Below are 18,560 nucleotides of genomic sequence, written 5' to 3'. Positions count from 1 at the left end.
TGGATTTGCTATATAAAAGCCCAGATATACAGCCTTTCTTTTTATCTTACATAAACAAAAATGCCCATTAAATTTCCAAAGCATTTGAAGCCTATTGAACCACAGGGAGCAAGTATTTTAGAAAAAGAACGTCAGAATGCTACGTTTAATACTGAGGATTTGATGGAATTCATTTTCGGAAAGGATTATATCACGAAAAGGAATCGTATCTTAGGCATTCTTCAGAATGATCCTGTATTGGGAGACAAATCTCATCGTTATTATAATGGTCGAGATGTGCGTTTTAAAAAGTCATTAGCAGCTGCCAAGCGGTTTGTTGAATTGCAAAGGTATGTGTCATTTAGATAAAGAAAGGGGGGAAATCATAAACACCTTGTTTATAGAATTCATAACTGGACAGATGAAGAATATGGAATTGCTGACTTTCTTTTTGACGAATCAACTGCAGTAAGGTCGAATATGACAGATCGAGGCACATGCTTACGGTTTTTATTAGTTTCGACTTCATCGTAGCATGTTTATGCCTACTATTGCCAATCAGGGCACTGAGGAGCAAAAAAAGCTGTTCCTGGAACCAGCCTTAAAGTATGAAATTATAGGGTGTTATGCTCAGACAGAGGTAGGCTCTCCTGCTTGTTCTTTTTACCTTTGTTAACATTACGGTTTTATAGCTTGGTCATGGTTCCAATGTACGAGGATTAGAAACAACGGCAACATATCATCCCGAAACTGAAACATTCGTGCTCAATTCTCCCACCTTGACCGCTTCCAAGTGGTGGATTGGTGGCCTTGGTGTTGCCGCCAACTATGCTGTGGTCATGGCTCGACTGATTAGCAATGGTAAAGACTATGGACCTCATCCATTTGTGGTTCAAATTCGCAACTTGGAAAATCACGAACCGTTAAAGGGAATCACTGTGGGTGACATTGGTCCAAAATTTGGCTTCAACACCGTCGACAATGGGTTCATTCTATTTGATAACGTGCATGTGCCTCATATTTCAATGCTTGCACGCTACTCACGTATTGATAAAAAAACAGGAGAGTATATCAATCCACCAAATTCAAAATTGGCTTATGGTACAATGGTCTTTGTTCGAGCAAATATCGTCTTGGGTAAAGAATTCAAAATTGTCTTTCTTTTTTGTCTTATTTTTTGCTCTTAGAATCTCGTCTTGTTCTTGCTAGGGCAGCTACTGTTGCCGTTCGTTATTCTGCAATCCGTATTCAAGGATCTGATGCAGCTAATCCGAAAAAGGTGACAAACAGCAAAGGTGAGTCTGTAGTAGTGGAAACGCCAGTCCTTGATTATACCATGCAACAGTACCGTTTGTTCCCGATTATCGCTCAAGCTTATGCATGTCATTTCACGGGACAGCAAATGCATCGCATGTATAATAAGAATCAAGAAAGAATGGCTCAGGGAGACTTTTCTTATTTAGCAGATCTTCATGCATCCTCGTCCGGACTAAAAAGCTTGACTACGACACTGGCTGTTGCTGCCATTGAAGAGTGTAGGCGAGCTTGTGGAGGACACGGTTATTCACTCTTCTCTGGCCTTGGTCAGTTTTACCAAGATTATCTACCTAAAGCCACTGTAAGTTTTCAATAGGCCTGATATACACAGACTAGAGGAAATTAACATACATTTAGTGGGAAGGAGACAATTATTTGCTGACTCAACAGACTGCACGATACCTTTTCAAGACGATGAGACAGCTACGCGCGGGACGTATAGACGGCAAAGAATCGTTTTCATCAGGATACATATCAGAATATTTATCAAACACCACCGTCCGCTGTTCGTTTAGTTATCTCGAGGAGCTTGATAATCCTGAAGCTTTGCTTTCGGCTTTCAAGTTCCGTGCAGCCTTCCTGGTGGATAAAGCTGTTCACGCTTTGGATGCCGAAGGAGCCAGCTGGAACGACATGCTCGTTGAGATCTATAGAGTCTCGCGTGCTCACTGTCAGCTACTGCTAGCCACGAATTTTATTCAGGCCGTGTTTGGTACATCTTTGCAAGCCAACGCAAACACAGCTCGTGTTCTTCAACAGATCGCTATTCTCTTTTGTCTCTCGACCATCGAGCAAGAGGCAGCTGATTTCTTAAGCTCGGGATATCTCTCTCCTGAGCAATCGTTGATGGTTAAACAGCGACTTGTGCAGGTACTTAAGCTGGTTCGTCCTAACGCAGTCGCATTGGTCGACGCTTTTGGATTCCCTGACTATTTACTCAACTCTGCTCTTGGCGAGAAAGATGGTCATGTTTATGAAAAAATGACGGAGATGGCAGAACGAGAACCACTGAATCAAAATACGGTAGCCGATGGTTATGAAGAGTTTATTCAACCTTTGATACACAAGGGCAAAAAGAACTGGAAGGTTGATCAAGATGGTGTTGCTAAACTTTAGTTGTTTCTTGCACCTTTTATATATATATGTATACACTACATGTAAATAATAAACAAGATTGATTTACCTGTAAAAAAAAAATAGGAAGCAGTCTGTATTTGATACGGTGATAAAATAATATTTGCTCAACATTGTGTTCTATCTCCACACTGATAATCACTAAGGGAATTACGAATAGCTGGTCCTTTTATCAAAGATATGTGCAAAAATAAAGGGGGAACAGGTAGTGCATATTATATATAATTTATTAAGCAACAGCACCAGTGGTAGCGTTAGCAGATGTTCTTTGTAATTCCCATATCTTATTATCAAAAGTACCACAGACATTAAGTAAAAGAGGTATATCGTTTTGGTCAAGTCTAAAAGAGAAGGAAGGGAGGAGAAGAGGAAGAGAAGACGGTAAGTACATCTATTGACATCAAATCTGATTTTACCCTAAGTTGGAGGCTAGCTTGTCTACGTCATCTATAATTCTATTGTCTTCTTGTATAAAGCCTTGAAGCATGGTACTATATAAATATATCAACTGCAGCTTATCCTCCATCATATTAAACAGACTATCCGCTGCTTCTATCCCTTGTTCGATAAATGCTGCTGTGATCTCACTTAACATGGTATGAACTAGGTTAGACGAGATGACTTGTTGCCAAGTACTATTGCTTGAACTTGATAGCCTATGATTTAACACGCGACATTTGCTATATAGATGTTTTAGTCCTTCTTATTTTCCCTTATTCACAAGATATTACTTACAACTGATTTGTATCAATGACCAAGCAAGACGCTTCAGACACCGAGTCTGTCAATGTAAATTGCTCTAATGCGCAATGTAAATCAGCATCAATCATTGAGGTGGCAGGTAAGGTGGGTAGGCCCATCAAGACAAAATCAGACTTGTAAGTATCACAATAAGACGCCATAAGTGATCGACCGTAGGATTTCGCATACAGTCTATCTGCCTTGATGTTTACCATATCCTCTTGGGTGATGTCTGGCTCCATGTGGATAACAGTCGATCTATCAAAAAAAAAAAGTTTAACGATAATATATCATTACTTCCCTTTCATACTTGGGCATTGTAACAGGATAATATCCTGACGTAGACATCATTGGCACGTCAATAGACGAAGAAGGCGTTGACAGTGGTGACAACAAACATGTATCCGGAGACCATTCTTCTTCTATTGTGTTGTTATTACATCTATTTGATTCTAAAGAAGAATAGACAATATCTCGTTTTTGATGTTGTGAGTTTGGTATCGCAATGGATTCTACATCTCCTGTCAAGTGTTGAACGATCTTGTCTTCAAATTGAGTATCATCACTATCTTCCTTTACTTCTTGATTAAATATTGAGTCATCAGCCATAGCTTTTATCCTACTCTCTGTATTTTCATAGACTTCATTGCATCGAATGAAATAAGTAAGTATGTACAGTATCCTTCGTACAAGGCTCGGTCGTAGTCCAATGACTAACGTTCTTGTAATCCTTGATGGAGTACCAATAAATCCGTACAAGTCGCTGAATGTAAAAACATGAGTTCCTTTTTCTAATGAAAAACTGTGCGGTTCGATCTACCTTAGTTGTGCCCATAGTGGATCATAGTTACCGTGATGAAGATGCTAGGTAAAAAAAATAAGTTGATCATTCATTGTAAACACGACTACTACTTACAATATTTGTATTGGGTGGAGCGACTGTATAAACCCAGGAAAGGTGATGCATGAGTACGGCGGTTAAGAGCGTTGATATAAAGTAATGATGCGTTTTGTTATCGAATTGGTGTATGAGATCCACAAGTTCTTTTAATAAGCTTGCTTGATAATTTGATTTGCGGTGAGGAAAAGTCGACATGTTTAACCATAAAGGTTCCTATGAATAAAACAACTATTCGAGGGATTGTTATTTAAATATATAATTTACCTGTATCCTTGGTGTCGTGTATAGATCAAAAAATGTCTTTTTAAATTGATTTACGGCGTCGATTAAGATAGAATCATGCTGAAAGGTATCAGAATATAAATAATAAGGGTTGGATGATGAAGATGATGATGATGAGAGTTTTTTCTTTTGCAGTAAAGAATGAGAGATATGAGGATGTTTAAAATATTGATAGAGCTGCTTGAATGCGACTGCTTGTAGTTGATGTAATCTGTTTTCTATTAAAGCGAAATGAGAGAAAATAAAGTCATAGAGTGTTTCATTTTTATCGTATAGAGTGATGATGAAAGCAACGGCATATTTCATTCTACAGTTTGTTATCACAGATTTTGTAGGTGTATGTGGTAATGGAGTCGGACTAAACATGGTTTCCATATTGGTTTGACTAAAGCGACGATTTCTTTTTATTTGTAGTCCAAGTATAGGCGGATAATATAGATGACCATCTTCATCACTTTCTGATATGTTGTCTTCAAAATAAATGGATGAAAAGTCACTGTTTATGGATGAAAATGATGTGCGCCTTTGATTATTATTGTTTAATGTAAACAGTTTTGATATTATAATCTGAGGATGCTTGTCTCTTTTATAATAGTGTATCTTGGTATTCATTCCTTTATATGCAAGTGGTGCAGTACCAAAGATCATTTCTCCAATTAGATCCAACTTTCGACTGTTCTATTTATTAGTTAGTTTATTATATCAATGATGTGACCTTTTTTACATGTCTATGATCAGATAGAGAAGGCATTGTTCTCATATAAGCATGATTTCTCGAATGGAATGATGAACTCGTATGACTTGATTCTAGACTCGTCGGCTTTATTATTCGTTCATCATTCCATGAATGCGCCATCGATGCTGTGTTTGTATTGGAGGTTGTGTGATTATAGTCTGAATCAAATAATATCGTCTTGTTTGATTCTCCTGCATCCTGACAAAATATGATCCTAACATGATCTTGTTGTATAGTCTGAGGTTGCCATCTATATCATAATATTTAATCATATCTCTTCTCTTTTATATTTACGTGGCATACGGTTGTGGTTCGAGTAATTGTCTTGTATGGTTATCTTGACTATCGCTTATATTCTTGTTTTTAAATAATCGATGAAGCATCTTTTATTTCTCTCTCTTTCGTCATGAAAAAACAAAAAGGGTAAAGAAAGAAGAAATAAAGAGAGAGAGAAAAAAAAAAGAGCAATGTACTGTATGACAATCATGACAGTCAACTGAATGGTCACATGATGAATTGCATTACTGCACTCTAGACCTTTTTCCCCTCTCTTTTGTTTACTGGATTTGATCGAAATAAATATTTATGCTGACCTTGAATAGTTTTACACTGTCATTAAACCTTTCTTTCTCTATTATTGGAAACGAATTATGGAGTAAAGAGATTTTCTGAAAAAGATCTCAAAAGTTTGTTGAATATGACTTTTAATAATAAGAAGAGGACCTCTTGTGATCCTTTTTTGACAGATGCAAAAGTACTTGTATCACACACCGCGCATATGTGAATACTACCCTACATGAAAGCCAAACTCGTAAAAATCTTTTCAGCACGATATAATTTGACCGGGCAGAACCGGAAGAAGTACTCATCTTCTTCAAAATAAAGTAAAAATCGGGGGGAAGCCATAAAAGTAACTGGATAAATTCCAGTTGTATAAGCGTTGTAATACAATGAATGAGCAAGAAAAAAAAAGTGACAGGAAGACAAGGACAGAAAGATAAAGCGGAGACGGGTGTCAGTTTACTCTATTGTTCGTCTCTTGGCGTAACAGTAATTATTGAAGAAAGAGGGAAAGAAGAGATTAAAATGTAACCATGAATAAAAGAAGTAGATCTTTTAAGGATAACACTGTTGATAGTTTTTTTTTCTCTACACTATCTTTGTTTGCCTACTTTTTGACCAATCAGACAAGAACGAAAAAAAAAAAAATCACAGAGCGCACACACACGCGCGCGGAGAGCGATTCACCGTTTTCCTTTATTAAAATAATGGTGACTTATGGTGGAGGTAAAGAAATGATTAAATCTACAGACAAATCTCAAACATTTGTCCTCTTATAGACGAAGTAAATGCCGTCGTGTTGGACATGGGATCAACTTCCACACGCGTAGGTTTTGCAGGCGAAGAAGTACCTAAAGCTATAATTCCAACTTGTTATGGTGTTGATCAAAATAACAATTATCATGTGGGTGACGCTCAACTTAACACATGGAGACCTAACGTTGAGATCAAGAATCCAATGGAGGATGGCATGATTCGTGATTGGGACGCCGTTGAACAGATTTGGAAAACTGCTTTCCAAGACTATCTTCACATCAATCCTTCAGAGCATCCCTTTTTATGTACTGAACCAGCCTGGAATACAACAGAGAACCGTGAAAAACTGATGGAATTGGCTTTTGAAAAGTTTGATATGCCTGCTTTTTATGTAGCAAAGAGCCCTGTGATGACAGCGTAAGTGTATGTGTAGGCGTGTTTTTTATATAACTAACCAAAAGAGAAAACAGGTATTCAGTAGGCAGAGCCACTGCTTTAGTTTTAGATTCAGGAGGAAGCATCACGAGTGCAGTACCTGTTTATGATGGTTATGTCTTGAAGAAGGGTATCTTGCATCAATCAATAGGCGGCGATTTGCTATCAGAACAGATTAAAGAGCACCTGAAAAATGACTTGAGAATGAATATAACCCCACTTTATAAAATTGCGAAAAAGAAGCCAGTTGGAGCTGGTGAACGGCCTCAAGTTGAATTACGAGAAAGACCAAACACAACAAAGAGCTTTGAAGATTATCATGTTTCTAGAATTATTCATGAATACAAAGAATCCGTATCTCAGGTATCAGAAATTCCTTTTGACGAGCGATTGATGGCACAAAGGCCTCAAAGACCCTTTGAATTTCCTGATGGTTATAATACGACATTTGGTGTAGAAAGATACAGAGTACCAGAGATCATGTTTAACCCACACCATATTCGTGTGGTAAGTATACAAAGAGAAAACGGTATACATGGAGCTAAATGACATGTGGTAGCCTCCAGTTGAACAAGGAAAAGAAAACGAAAAGATTCCTTCATTAGGATTATCCATGAACCAACTTCGACATACTGTTGGTGTCTCTAAGCTTGTTTATAACAGTATCACAGCTTGTGATATGGATTTGCGTCCTCTATTGTTTAATAATGTCATCGTCACAGGTGGAAACACACTCTTTTCTGGGTTCATTGAACGACTGAGTAACGAGTTGCCCATGATGATACCAGGCGTAAGTGCAGTCATTAGAGGCATATTGAAACAGTAATAACACTGCTTTGTAGGCAAAGGTAAAAGTTCATGGCGCAGGAAGTCAGATTGAACGTAAGTGCAGTAGTTGGTTAGGTGGCTCTATTTTAGCTTCCTTGAATACTTTTCATCAAATGTGGATATCAAAGAAGGAATACGAAGAAATTGGATCTTCGATCATAGAAACAAAGTGTCAATAAATGCATATTTTTTATTCTAGTTTATTTGATCAAATGAAGTGATAATCTTGAATGCTTTACTTTCATCTCCAAGTGGGGCATTGCCTGGGCGATCTGAGATCACGACTTGATAACCAACTTCACTAGCGGCAACAATCTCTTTGATATTGTCAGAAACGAATAGAATGGATGAGCATTCCTTGTTGATTTCCTGAGCAATCTTTTTATAAGATTCAGGTTCAATCTTTAAGCCAATTTTTGTATCAAAGTATCCAGAAAAGTATTTTGACAAGTCTCCCTTGGTCGAGAATCCGACAAGAAGCTTTTGAGCAGGGACGCTTCCGGATGAATAAATGTAAATCTTTTTGCCCTCAGCAATCCATTGATCTAATCTTGGTAAAACATCGTCGTATATCCTATTTACAAAAGCCAACATGTATTAGTTGGGTTATTTTAACACAATGATTTACTTACACGCCACGGAGCTCTCCAGACTCATATCCTTCTTTCCACATGTAACCTTGAAAGGATTTTAAAGCACCAATCTTGCGATCTGCCTTCATTTGCCAGTTGATGTTCTTGATAACACTTGATTTGATTTCCTCAGGTGAACTAATTATATTAAAATATAGTGGTTAACTTTTTTTGTTATTTCTGAGTGTTGGTTTTACGCTTCTGCTTCAGTAGGAATCAGGTTTGCTTCAGGAATTTTGTTATCAACATCTTGTTTTGCCTACATGTATTCAATGACTTGCAACAAAGAAGTTTGTGCACAATTTTACCTGTTTTCGAAGTAATTCAATTTGATCCTTTAATTCTGGTGAATCCCAAACGCGATCAAGGAATGCCTTCAAACCACTTGTAACATAGGGAAACTATTGATTATAGTCAGTGATTACATGTATCAATAACAAACTAAATTACTTACCAAGGTTTCATGAACAAAGGTAATGGGTGTAATAGTTCCTTCAATGTCAAGGACAACTGTATCGTAGTTTGACATTTTTTATTTTTAAAAGAAAAAACAAAGAGGAGTTCTACTTCTTTTCTTCATAATAAAAAAAAATGTCTGTGATTTATTACAAATTTAAAGTAGCCAAAGATTCAGATTATGATGTGTTTACATTTGATGGCCCAGGAGCCACTGTATTTGACTTGAAAGCTGAAATCATTCGAGCCAAGAGGCTGGGAAAGGGAACAGATTTTGATCTTGCTATTTACAATGCACAAACAGACGAAGGTAAATAAAATAAAATACAATCATGTATTCAATGAGGTTATTAAAAGAATGTATATATAAAAGAATATAAGGATGACAACTTTATGGTACCAAGAAATACTTCCATTATCGTCAGACGACTACCAGCCTCACGACCGGGAAAAGGTACAGCACAGCGCTATGTAATAGGAGCAATGGATAATAAGGGTCAAAGTGGTATAATAAAGAATCCAACTGGAACACCAACAAATCCAACATCTACATTTATGTCAAATCACAGAAATTTGGTATTAAATAACACACAAAGATCTCTTCCTCCTCAACAACAGCTTCATCAACAACAACAACAGCAGCAGCAACAACAACAACCGCAGCAAATGCAAATGGATTCAATCAATCCTCAAAATGACGCACCCAAGGATGATTCTGAAGAGGCGCGTATTCAAGCCATGTTCCAACAAACAACAGATCAATGGGGAGTGATGCAGGAAAGACTAGCAGAGTAAGCTCAGTATATATAAAGAAAAGGAGCTCAAACTAACTGATTATGTAGACAACAATATATTCCGTATAGTGCACGTGACCCTAGCAAACGTGCACGATATCCAGGTCAAAATAATGGCGAAAATAAGGATGGACAAATGCCTCAGAGAGTACCACCTCCTAACTATGTATGCTATCGATGTGGACAAAAAGGCAAGTATACAGTGCGTATATGTTTGATTGGAAAGTCTAATTCTATTATACAGGTCATTATATCAATCAATGTCCTACCAACGGCGACAAGGAATATGACAAGCATCCTCGAATCAAGCGCACCACAGGTATCCCACGTAGTTTTCTAAAGGTCATTGAAGAGCCGAAGAATGCAGTGAAGGCAGGCACAGGAGGACTCATGGTGACTTCGAAGGGAGATATTGTAGTTGCTCAAGCAGATTCAACAGCATGGGATAAGCATGTGGCCAAGGCAGCTACTACCATTGGCCTTGGATCATCATCAGCAGGCGATTTGACAGACTGGTATGAATCAATTCCTGCACCTGACCATCTAAAATGCACCATCTGTCAAGGCCTCTTACGGGATGCTAGTATAACACCATGCTGTGGTGCCAGTTTTTGTGATGACTGTATTCGAGTTCACATGATGGATCATGACTTTGCCTGTGCCGAATGTCAACAGCATATTCAACATGGTTTAGATGGATTGATTGCCAATGTGGACGTGAGGGAATGTGTAGAAAATTACGTTCGAAAGTTTGCTCATCATTAAATAAAGCTTACTTTTTTATTTACAATCCCAAGCCGAATCGGTTGCTTCTTGACCAAGTGGTTGAGCATTGAGGGCAGGTCGGATTCACTGATTCTCTAAACTGGGTATCCGCACAGTATTTATGAAGTCGAACGGGACAGTTGCCAAGTTCGCAGTACTCGCCCATGGTAACAATATCTAGACAGATAGTACATTCCTTGATCGCATCTCCATATTGATCACGGAGGTAACTTTGAAGTTCTGCCAGTCCTCTGGTATCAAAGAAATAGATACCCTTTTCTTCTTCTGCGATCCAGCCGTCTTGAACAAGTCGTTCGAGGATGTCTTGAGTTTCCTTTTGTGATAATTGAAGTCGCTGACCTAAACGTATAGCATTCATTGAACTGATGGCAAAGTTTTCATTATCTGCATTCACAATGGCATCAAACTTTGTGAATGAGGGATTATTAAATTGTACATAGATTAAGGGATCTAACTTACTAGTTCTTTACAGTATTTAAGTTCAGCTGGTGTATAATTACTTGCAATTTCTGTCATTTTGTCTTGTTTGACATTAACAAGTGATATATAATTATCACCTGTTCTTTCATTCCGTGATCGTCTTAGTGAGTAATCAAGTTCTTCCAACAATTTGTTTATTTGAGCAACAAAAATAGCAAAATCAGTTGATTCTCCTGTTTTTTTTTTTTTTAGATTGTTAAAAAAAGTGGATATTATTATTATTGCCTTTACTTTCTGTCACTGAACATATTTTCATATAAATATTTTCTGCTTCTTCTTCAGACAAGGAGCGTCTCGAGAGCATGGCTTGTACGAATAATCGATGAGAATCATTGTATTCTTGTGTATTACGCACGTCAGACATGATGAGTTCAGAAAAGAAAGAAAAAAAAAAGCTTTTTTATATTTTATTTTTTAGATAAAGTTTAGAATATTTTGATCAGAAGGCAGCAATGGATCCAGTAACCAATGGTTACTATGATCAAAGGCATCTTGATAATCTGTTGTTGTTAAAAGAGGGAGAGAATCAGTTACATGCTTGGGGTCTATTAACCATTGAGTTTGATCGAAATAGGCAGGTTCAGGTGTAACAGACGGAGAGGTGGACATGTCACGGTACATTGTGGTGGGCATCAAAACCAGTTTGGAGGCCAACTGTGGAGCTTGTGAAATCAGCTCTAACAGGGAATGCTTTAGCTGATTATGATTTCCATTCAGTGAATGAGTCATGTTCTCAAGGCTGGCTTGCTTGTATTCTGTAAAGTCACCACATCGAACCCAATCAAGATCAGTACCACAGCGTTTCATAGAAAATGTGACTTCGTTAATTTCAATGTCAAGTTGACCAAGTTCTGGGTTGAGGGAACCAAGCCTAATTTGCTGAATTTGATTATAGTTCACATGAATCCTGAATTGATGACCGCCATCCTGAACTTGCCAGATGAGTTGATGACCATCAGCTAAACAGACAAGATCATATTCATGGTCATTTATAGGACTAGCAAATCTTGCCCATGTCCCAATGTGGAGGGCAGTAACCGGTATAGTAATATATTCTTTAGCTATTGAAACACAAGAAAAGGAGAGAGGGTAAGTTATAAGGAGAAAAAAATACGATAAAAGGAAATATTATTACCTTCTTTAGCTATACTTCGGTCCATACCTTCCGACATGGCTCTTGGTGGTAAACTAGGGGGTGGCATACAAAATCTTTCTGGCTTTGAGGATGAACGGGGTCTTTTCTTGACGGGTTCCTCATAGCATTCGGGTGTAACCAGGGTACGGAAAGTGGTTTGAAAGTGTTGCTCCTGGTCCTTCTTTTGTTTGACAGGCATATCAATCCAACCTGTTCGAACATTGGGCTGTAGTGTTGACTGTTCCAATTTGCGGGCCTTTGCTCGTCGATTCTGAAACCAGATTTGGACAGTTCGTTCAGATACTCCGAGTTCCTGCGCAAGCTGAGCTCGCATGGCAGCATCCGGAAGTGTATTGGTTACAAATGTTTCCTGCAATACGGCAACTTGACTAGGCTTAAGATGTGTTCTTCTTCTAGAACTTGTTGGGGGATAAGGTTTACTATGCATAATGAAAGTGTGGGTTTCTTTTTAAAAGGAAAATGGAAAGGGTTACGTGAGCCAGCACGAAGATGTATAAAAGATAAAAAGAAAGGATAAAGAAAGAAAGAAAAAAAGAAGGAGAAAGAAAGTTTATTTAAATGAAAAATAAGGAGAAAAGAAAAAAAAGCTTTTTATTGTGTGGGAGAGAAAGAATAAAGAAAAAAAGGAAATCAGCGGATCGAAAAAAGAGAGATACTCTCAGACTATGATTCCTAAGGGAATCCAATCAATATAAAGCGGTCATTTTAAATAAGATATAATATACAAAGTAAAGCCAATCGCATACAAGAGCGAGAGTGCACTGATTAACTTTACCCTTATTTTCATACTGTAACCTTTCACTAATATAAATATAGTTCATGCAACAGGAAAGATATTATTTTAGACCCTTAACCAATGTACAACGATACTTTGACATTTAATTCTTGCATATTCAATATCCAATCAATTAGTTTGATTACGGAAATAGGCTTAGTTTTAGGAAAGAAAGGATAATTCCATTCTATCTGAGAATAACTAAGCCTATTACAGATGAGCACATGATAAGACACCTTTTAATACTTTACATTGTGGGTATTACAAAATGTATAAACTTTTTACTTTATTGTTTATAAACGTAATTTCCTCATGTTTAACAAGCAAAAAGGAGATTTATATCTCTAAAATGTGTAGCTCAGGTGAACTTTTCTCCTTTTTTTTCCCAGAAAACAAATGCTACGACAAGATTAGTTTCTACTTTATGGCACATGAAAATCCTCTATAGTCATTCCACTCCTAATTTGTGCAGCTTTCCAAAATCTTGGTTTCCTCCCTTTAAAGAACTGATATTTTCTTTATTCTTTTTCTATATGTGAACAATATATAGATCGGACAAACCCAGGATTCCGGAGAATTGTGTTATGATTGTCTAGAATTCATTGAATATGGCAGGAAAATAGAAATTACAATATAAAAGGAGGAAATCTTTAAATACTGGATTCAGTTTCAATACATTAATGCCTTTTCTTTTTGTGTTTTATTAGAAGAATAAATTATATATCATATCAACCATGCCAAAGTGTCGCACAATTCAGGAAAAAAAAAATGCGATCGAAGCTGTCTTACTTGGCCATCCAAATTAAAAGGCTCGACTAACCGTGTTAATGCATTTGACTCAATATCCTTGGCTTTTGTCCAGCTGCCTTGGGTACTAATTAACAGCTTGGAACCATCCCTCGTGCTTTGGATGCATGGCCAGGGGTTCCGGCACGTTGGATTGGTTGTGAGAATTGAGGAGGTAGCTGAGGTAGACAGTTTTGGGCAGATGCCAACTGATCTTTATAAAGTCCCCACCTTGGTTTTTTTTTTTTAAAAATTTCATATTGTCAGTTTGATCTAAAAAGACCATTTAGCTCACGTATGATTGTGATATATTCGTATTTTACATCAAAGGGTATCCTACTAGTCAATCTTACATGTAGTGTCTAGAAGAAGTGCTCACTATATAAGTTAGATAAGATGACATCGATAGTTTGATTCATTATCTTTTCTAAACGTGGTCTACATTGATTAAATCTTTATTAAGATCAAAATATTGGGAATAAATAAAGATGGTCTATACATTATACAAATAAATACACAATTTTCTTATTTAGGCGTACTCTTCAGGAGAAGGACAAGTACACATCAAGTTTCTATCACCATAGGCATCATCTACACGAGACACACTAGGCCAGAATTTCTTTTCACGCAAGTATGGCATGGGGAAAGCAGCGACCTCACGAGAGTAAGGGCGGTCCCATTTATCAGACATGAGTGTCTTGAGAGAGTGAGGAGCTCTGTTGAGCATATTGTCCTTCTTGGGTAATTTGCCGTCGATCACTTGTTGAATCTCTTGACGAATAGAAATCATGGCATCACAGAAACGATCGAGTTCAGCCTTGCTTTCGGATTCGGTGGGTTCAATCATCAGCGTATTGGTGACTGGCCAAGACATGGTGGGGCTGTGGAATCCGTAATCTTGAAGACGCTTGGCAACATCAATGGCTTCAATACCATAGTCCATGAAAGGTCGAATGTCAACGATAAATTCGTGACCACACATACCGTTTTCGTTGGTGAACAAGATCTCGTAGTGCTCAGACAGACGGCTGGCCATGTAGTTTGCGTTCAAAATGGCGAGCTTAGTAGCCTTTGTTAAGCCTTCACCACCCATCATCTTGATATATGCCCAGGAGATAGGCAAGATTGAAGCAGATCCATAAGGAGCAGCAGAAACAGGCCCAATCGCGTTTTGTCCGCCACAGGGAACGACGGGGTGGCCAGGAAGATAGGGTTCGAGTTCTTTGGTACATGCGATAGGGCCCATACCTGGTCCACCACCACCATGAGGAATACAGAAGGTCTTGTGCAAGTTCATGTGACAGACGTCAGCACCAATCTCTGCAGGCTTGGTTAAACCTATCTGGGCATTCAAGTTGGCACCGTCAAGGTAAACGAGACCGCCGTGTTGGTGTACGACTTTGCATGCGTCAGCGACACCTGCTTCAAACATACCAAATGTACTAGGGTACGTGATCATGATAGCACCCAATCGGTCCTTGTACTTTTCTGCTTTTGCTTTCAAATCCTTCATGTCCAAGTTACCCTTGCTGTCACACTGAATAATCACAATGTCCATACCACACATGGCTGCAGATGCAGGGTTGGTGCCGTGAGCTGAGATAGGGATCAAACACACATTACGGTGGCTTTCACCACGAGCTTGGTGGTAGGCACGGATGACACGAAGACCAGCGTATTCACCTTGAGCGCCTGAGTTAGGTTGAAGGGAGACACCATCAAAGCCAGTGATTTCCTTCAAGTCATCTGCAAGCTCATCCAACATCGCGAGATAGCCACGTGTCTGATCAACAGGTGCGAATGGGTGAATATTGGAAAATTCGGGCCAGGTAACAGGAATCATTTCGGTTGTGGCGTTCAACTTCATGGTACAGCTGCCAAGAGGAATCATGGAATGGACCAAGGAGAGATCCTTGCTTTCGAGATGATGGATGTATCGAAGCATCTCGGTCTCAGAGTGATAGGAGTTGAAGACAGGGTGAGTCAAATAGTTGGACGTACGCTTGAGCTGATGAGGGAAGGTTAGGCGGTTGGATTCCAATGTACTGGACAGGCTCTCGACGGTGACGACAGGTGCACCTTCCTTCTGGAACACATGGAGGAGCTTGTCGAGATCTTCTTGGGTCACTGCTTCATCCAAAGTGATGCCGATAGTGTGGTTATCGATAGCACGAAGGTTGATGCCCTCTGCAGCAGCCTTTTGAAGGATAGAGGACGAGTTGCCGACGTTGACGGAAAGTGTATCGAAGAAATTGTCCTTGTTTTCGATCTCGAAGCCATACTGACAAATACCATTAGCCAAGACAGCTGTCATGTCATTAATACGTTGTGCAATGGCTCGAAGACCTTCGGGTCCATGGTAGATAGCATACATGGCGGACATGTTGGCCAAAAGAGCTTGGGCGGTACAGATGTTACTGGTAGCCTTTTCACGACGAATGTGTTGTTCTCTAGTTTGAAGAGCGAGGCGATATGCGTTGTTACCATCTGCATCCTTGGATACACCAATCAAGCGACCTGGGATACGACGCTTGTGTTCTTCTTTACAGGCGAAGAAGGCAGCGTGAGGACCACCAAAGCCCAAGGGAACACCAAATCGTTGAGAGTTACCAAGGGCAATATCAGCACCAAATTCACCAGGAGCCTTCAACAAGGTCAAGGCCATCAAATCAGTAGCAACTGCGACAAGACCACCAGCAGAATGGATTCGAGCAGTCAAGGCTTCATAATCGTGAATGGAGCCACGGGTATTGGGATACTAATTTTGGACAAAAACAAATAAGCACTTTCATTCTCCTACATATTTCCCCACGCCCTCTTTTTTTCTTTGTTGTTTTACCTGCAACAAAACACCACAGAGATTCTTTTTGTTTTCCTCAAAATGATATTGAAGCACATTGGCAACGACAATTTCTATATTGAATGCTTCAGCGCGGAGCTTTAAGCAAGCAATGGTTTGGGGGTGACAGTTTTCATCAACCACATATACGTTCTTTTTGCTACGTGCTGATTGCCAGCTCATCAACATGGCTTCAGCGGCGGCAGTACCTTCATCCAAGAGAGATGCATTGGCAATAGGCAAACCGGTAAGATCAGAAACCATAGTCTGATAGTTCAATAAGGATTCGAGACGACCTTGGGCAATCTCGGGCTGATAGGGTGTGTACTGCAGATGGTTTTAATTAAACCTTAAAAGTTAAAAGGGAGTATGTTCTTACCTGTGTATACCATGCTGGATTTTCGAGGATGTTGCGCAAAATGACATTGGGTACTACCGTATCTGTATAGCCTTGACCGATATAAGAACGATTGACCATGTTCTTTGAGGCAATGTCCTTGAGACGTTTGAGCAACTGGCGCTCGGGAAGACCTTGTCCGATAGCTAATGGCTTTGGAGAACGAATGGCAGATGGGATAGTCTTTCCCAAGAGTTCATCGATATCCTTGATACCCAATTGATGTAACATTTCCTGAACTTCTTTACCTTCAGAACCGATATGACGACGAGGAAAGGTATCCAAAGGAGCTAATTTAGCTAAAGCAGGCTTAGTTGTATGTTGCAAACGAACAACAGACTTGACATGAGCCTTGGGTAAAAGCGATTGTCTGAGAACTGAAGTAGAGGCAGAAGGTAAGCGTGCAATAAGAGCACTTCTTGAACGAGTAGCAACACGGGACAGCATATGGAGTTACGCCCCTCTCGAAAGTGTATAAAGAAGAGTGAAAAGAGATCAAATGAAAAAGCTTCCGTTTATATACATATCTCATCTATTTTTTTCACTCGTGAATTTTGTGTATGAAAGGGTGAGATGGTTACTATCTATTGGAAAAACTCGGTTTGATCTACCTACCATTAGAGGTAACCATAGGTCCCGAGTACATCCACTCTGTCAAAGTAGTCACTTTTTTTTTACTTCAAAAAAAAAATCATTGCCTTTTAAAGTCAATAACGATCAAAAAAGGCTTGGCGCACACCACAATTGTTATTATTATTCGCGTCCTGTAATCTATACTTTATTCAACATGACCTCATTCATTCATAAAAATGAGATGTTACAAGGATAATGAAAAAAGAACCAACAGACCAGAGTACGAAGAATGTGAGTAGTGACAAGATTGGCCTGAAGTGAGTCCCATTTTCAATATGAAACAGCTCTGAAAAAATTAAAGAGTTGTTTGGGATGCAAAACAATGTGGAGTATCTGAGCAACTACGTGTTTGGTAGATGAAGCAACTTTCCACATCAACATGGAGCGTCATCATATTTGATGGAAAAAAGGGACTCTAGTGCAATTGTCAACATTGTCAACAGGAAACAGACAAGACTACCAGCAAGCATGCCGCTGTCACTGGCCACTGTTTCAACTTTTTCACGAGTACAATGGGCGTGCTAGACACAAGGGTCAGTTATATTGTGATGGATAATACGCCTCTGATGATCCAACCATCATCCATCTATATCAAATTGCCTTCTTCGAATTCTACTCGTACCAAACTTTCCAACTTGCTGTGGACATCATTTACTCAACCAACAAACGCCTTTTTCAAAGTATAGTTAAAAAGATTAATGCAAACAAAGATCAAAACAAGATCCAACAAATTTGCGAAAAAGCCATACAGCACAATGAGGGTGTCAAGGCCTTCCTTATCTTCACAAAAGTTGGAATATTCACAACTCCAAAACATATTATGATGAAGCAGGGTTTTGTTGGGTGAATGGCGTGTTTGATGAAGTAATCATTATAATAAAGCATATACTCTTTCGATTTGTTTATAGTATCATTTTATAACACATTGACAACATTTAACCTTTATTGATGAAGTCCACATTGTAGTCTACTTTAATCTTCTTCAGCTCTTCTTTCAACAAAGAATGTTATCATCAACTTCTTCGGCTTTTACAAAAAAAAAAAAAACTGGCTCCAACGGACATCATCCTTCAAGAAAAATCAGCCTGGTCGAACGGATTGGAAGTCGTGCCTGTAAACAGGTCAACGTCAAAATCACCTTGCTATGTTCACCAAC

The 18,560-nt window shown here is 38.9% G+C and overlaps 8 protein-coding genes across 8 annotated transcripts; 3 read left to right on the top strand and 5 right to left on the bottom strand.

Moving 5' to 3' along the window:
* Positions 1-60: 60 nt before the first annotated feature.
* RHIMIDRAFT_196674 (acyl-CoA oxidase) lies at positions 61-2,412 on the top strand (the record flags this gene model as incomplete). Its single annotated transcript, XM_023606144.1, has 6 exons — positions 61-329; positions 384-447; positions 497-619; positions 672-1,116; positions 1,167-1,597; positions 1,654-2,412. 6 exons carry the CDS (start codon positions 61-63, stop codon positions 2,410-2,412), a joined length of 2,091 nt encoding a protein of 696 aa, XP_023471637.1.
* Positions 2,413-2,749: 337 nt separating this feature from the next.
* Positions 2,750-5,027, bottom strand: RHIMIDRAFT_255061 (uncharacterized protein). The gene is made up of 6 exons (XM_023611139.1): positions 4,337-5,027; positions 4,088-4,285; positions 3,992-4,035; positions 3,482-3,934; positions 3,166-3,429; positions 2,750-3,110 (listed from the first exon to the last, which is right to left on the bottom strand). Exons 1-6 carry the CDS (start codon positions 4,727-4,729, stop codon positions 2,843-2,845), a joined length of 1,620 nt encoding a protein of 539 aa, XP_023471636.1. The 5' UTR covers positions 4,730-5,027; the 3' UTR covers positions 2,750-2,842.
* Positions 5,028-6,339: 1,312 nt separating this feature from the next.
* Positions 6,340-7,857, top strand: RHIMIDRAFT_13831 (actin-like protein 6A-like protein). Its single transcript, XM_023605655.1, has 5 exons — positions 6,340-6,377; positions 6,431-6,824; positions 6,878-7,349; positions 7,402-7,632; positions 7,685-7,857. Exons 1-5 carry the CDS (start codon positions 6,359-6,361, stop codon positions 7,847-7,849), a joined length of 1,281 nt encoding a protein of 426 aa, XP_023471635.1. The 5' UTR covers positions 6,340-6,358; the 3' UTR covers positions 7,850-7,857.
* Positions 7,858-7,865: 8 nt separating this feature from the next.
* RHIMIDRAFT_195410 (enolase-phosphatase E1-like protein) lies at positions 7,866-8,831 on the bottom strand (the record flags this gene model as incomplete). Its single annotated transcript, XM_023606037.1, has 5 exons — positions 7,866-8,244; positions 8,303-8,440; positions 8,500-8,561; positions 8,611-8,703; positions 8,757-8,831. The coding sequence occupies 5 exons, from the start codon at positions 8,829-8,831 to the stop codon at positions 7,866-7,868; spliced, it is 747 nt and encodes a 248-aa protein (XP_023471634.1).
* Positions 8,832-8,893: 62 nt separating this feature from the next.
* RHIMIDRAFT_233345 (DWNN-domain-containing protein) lies at positions 8,894-10,255 on the top strand (the record flags this gene model as incomplete). Its single annotated transcript, XM_023607938.1, has 5 exons — positions 8,894-9,068; positions 9,132-9,549; positions 9,601-9,758; positions 9,797-10,182; positions 10,247-10,255. The coding sequence occupies 5 exons, from the start codon at positions 8,894-8,896 to the stop codon at positions 10,253-10,255; spliced, it is 1,146 nt and encodes a 381-aa protein (XP_023471633.1).
* An 81-nt stretch (positions 10,256-10,336) lies between these two features.
* Positions 10,337-11,182, bottom strand: RHIMIDRAFT_243919 (uncharacterized protein; the record flags this gene model as incomplete). Its single annotated transcript, XM_023610000.1, has 3 exons — positions 10,337-10,744; positions 10,798-10,991; positions 11,050-11,182. The coding sequence occupies 3 exons, from the start codon at positions 11,180-11,182 to the stop codon at positions 10,337-10,339; spliced, it is 735 nt and encodes a 244-aa protein (XP_023471632.1).
* A 1,018-nt stretch (positions 11,183-12,200) lies between these two features.
* RHIMIDRAFT_188623 (homeobox) lies at positions 12,201-12,368 on the bottom strand (the record flags this gene model as incomplete). Its single annotated transcript, XM_023605899.1, has 1 exon — positions 12,201-12,368. A coding segment is annotated over one exon (168 nt), but the record flags the coding sequence as incomplete, so codon positions are not given.
* A 1,433-nt stretch (positions 12,369-13,801) lies between these two features.
* RHIMIDRAFT_13817 (glycine dehydrogenase) lies at positions 13,802-17,422 on the bottom strand. The gene is made up of 3 exons (XM_023605653.1): positions 16,754-17,422; positions 16,375-16,701; positions 13,802-16,293 (listed from the first exon to the last, which is right to left on the bottom strand). Exons 1-3 carry the CDS (start codon positions 17,216-17,218, stop codon positions 14,065-14,067), a joined length of 3,021 nt encoding a protein of 1,006 aa, XP_023471630.1. The 5' UTR covers positions 17,219-17,422; the 3' UTR covers positions 13,802-14,064.
* Between the last annotated feature and the right edge of the window lie 1,138 nt (positions 17,423-18,560).

This window comes from Rhizopus microsporus, assembly GCF_002708625.1.
Source record: "Rhizopus microsporus ATCC 52813 unplaced genomic scaffold scaffold_1, whole genome shotgun sequence".
Taxonomy (NCBI): Eukaryota; Fungi; Mucoromycota; class Mucoromycetes; order Mucorales; family Rhizopodaceae; genus Rhizopus; species Rhizopus microsporus.
The sequence above is the reverse complement of the archived record's forward strand: the minus strand, read 5'-3'. Positions and strand labels throughout refer to the sequence as shown.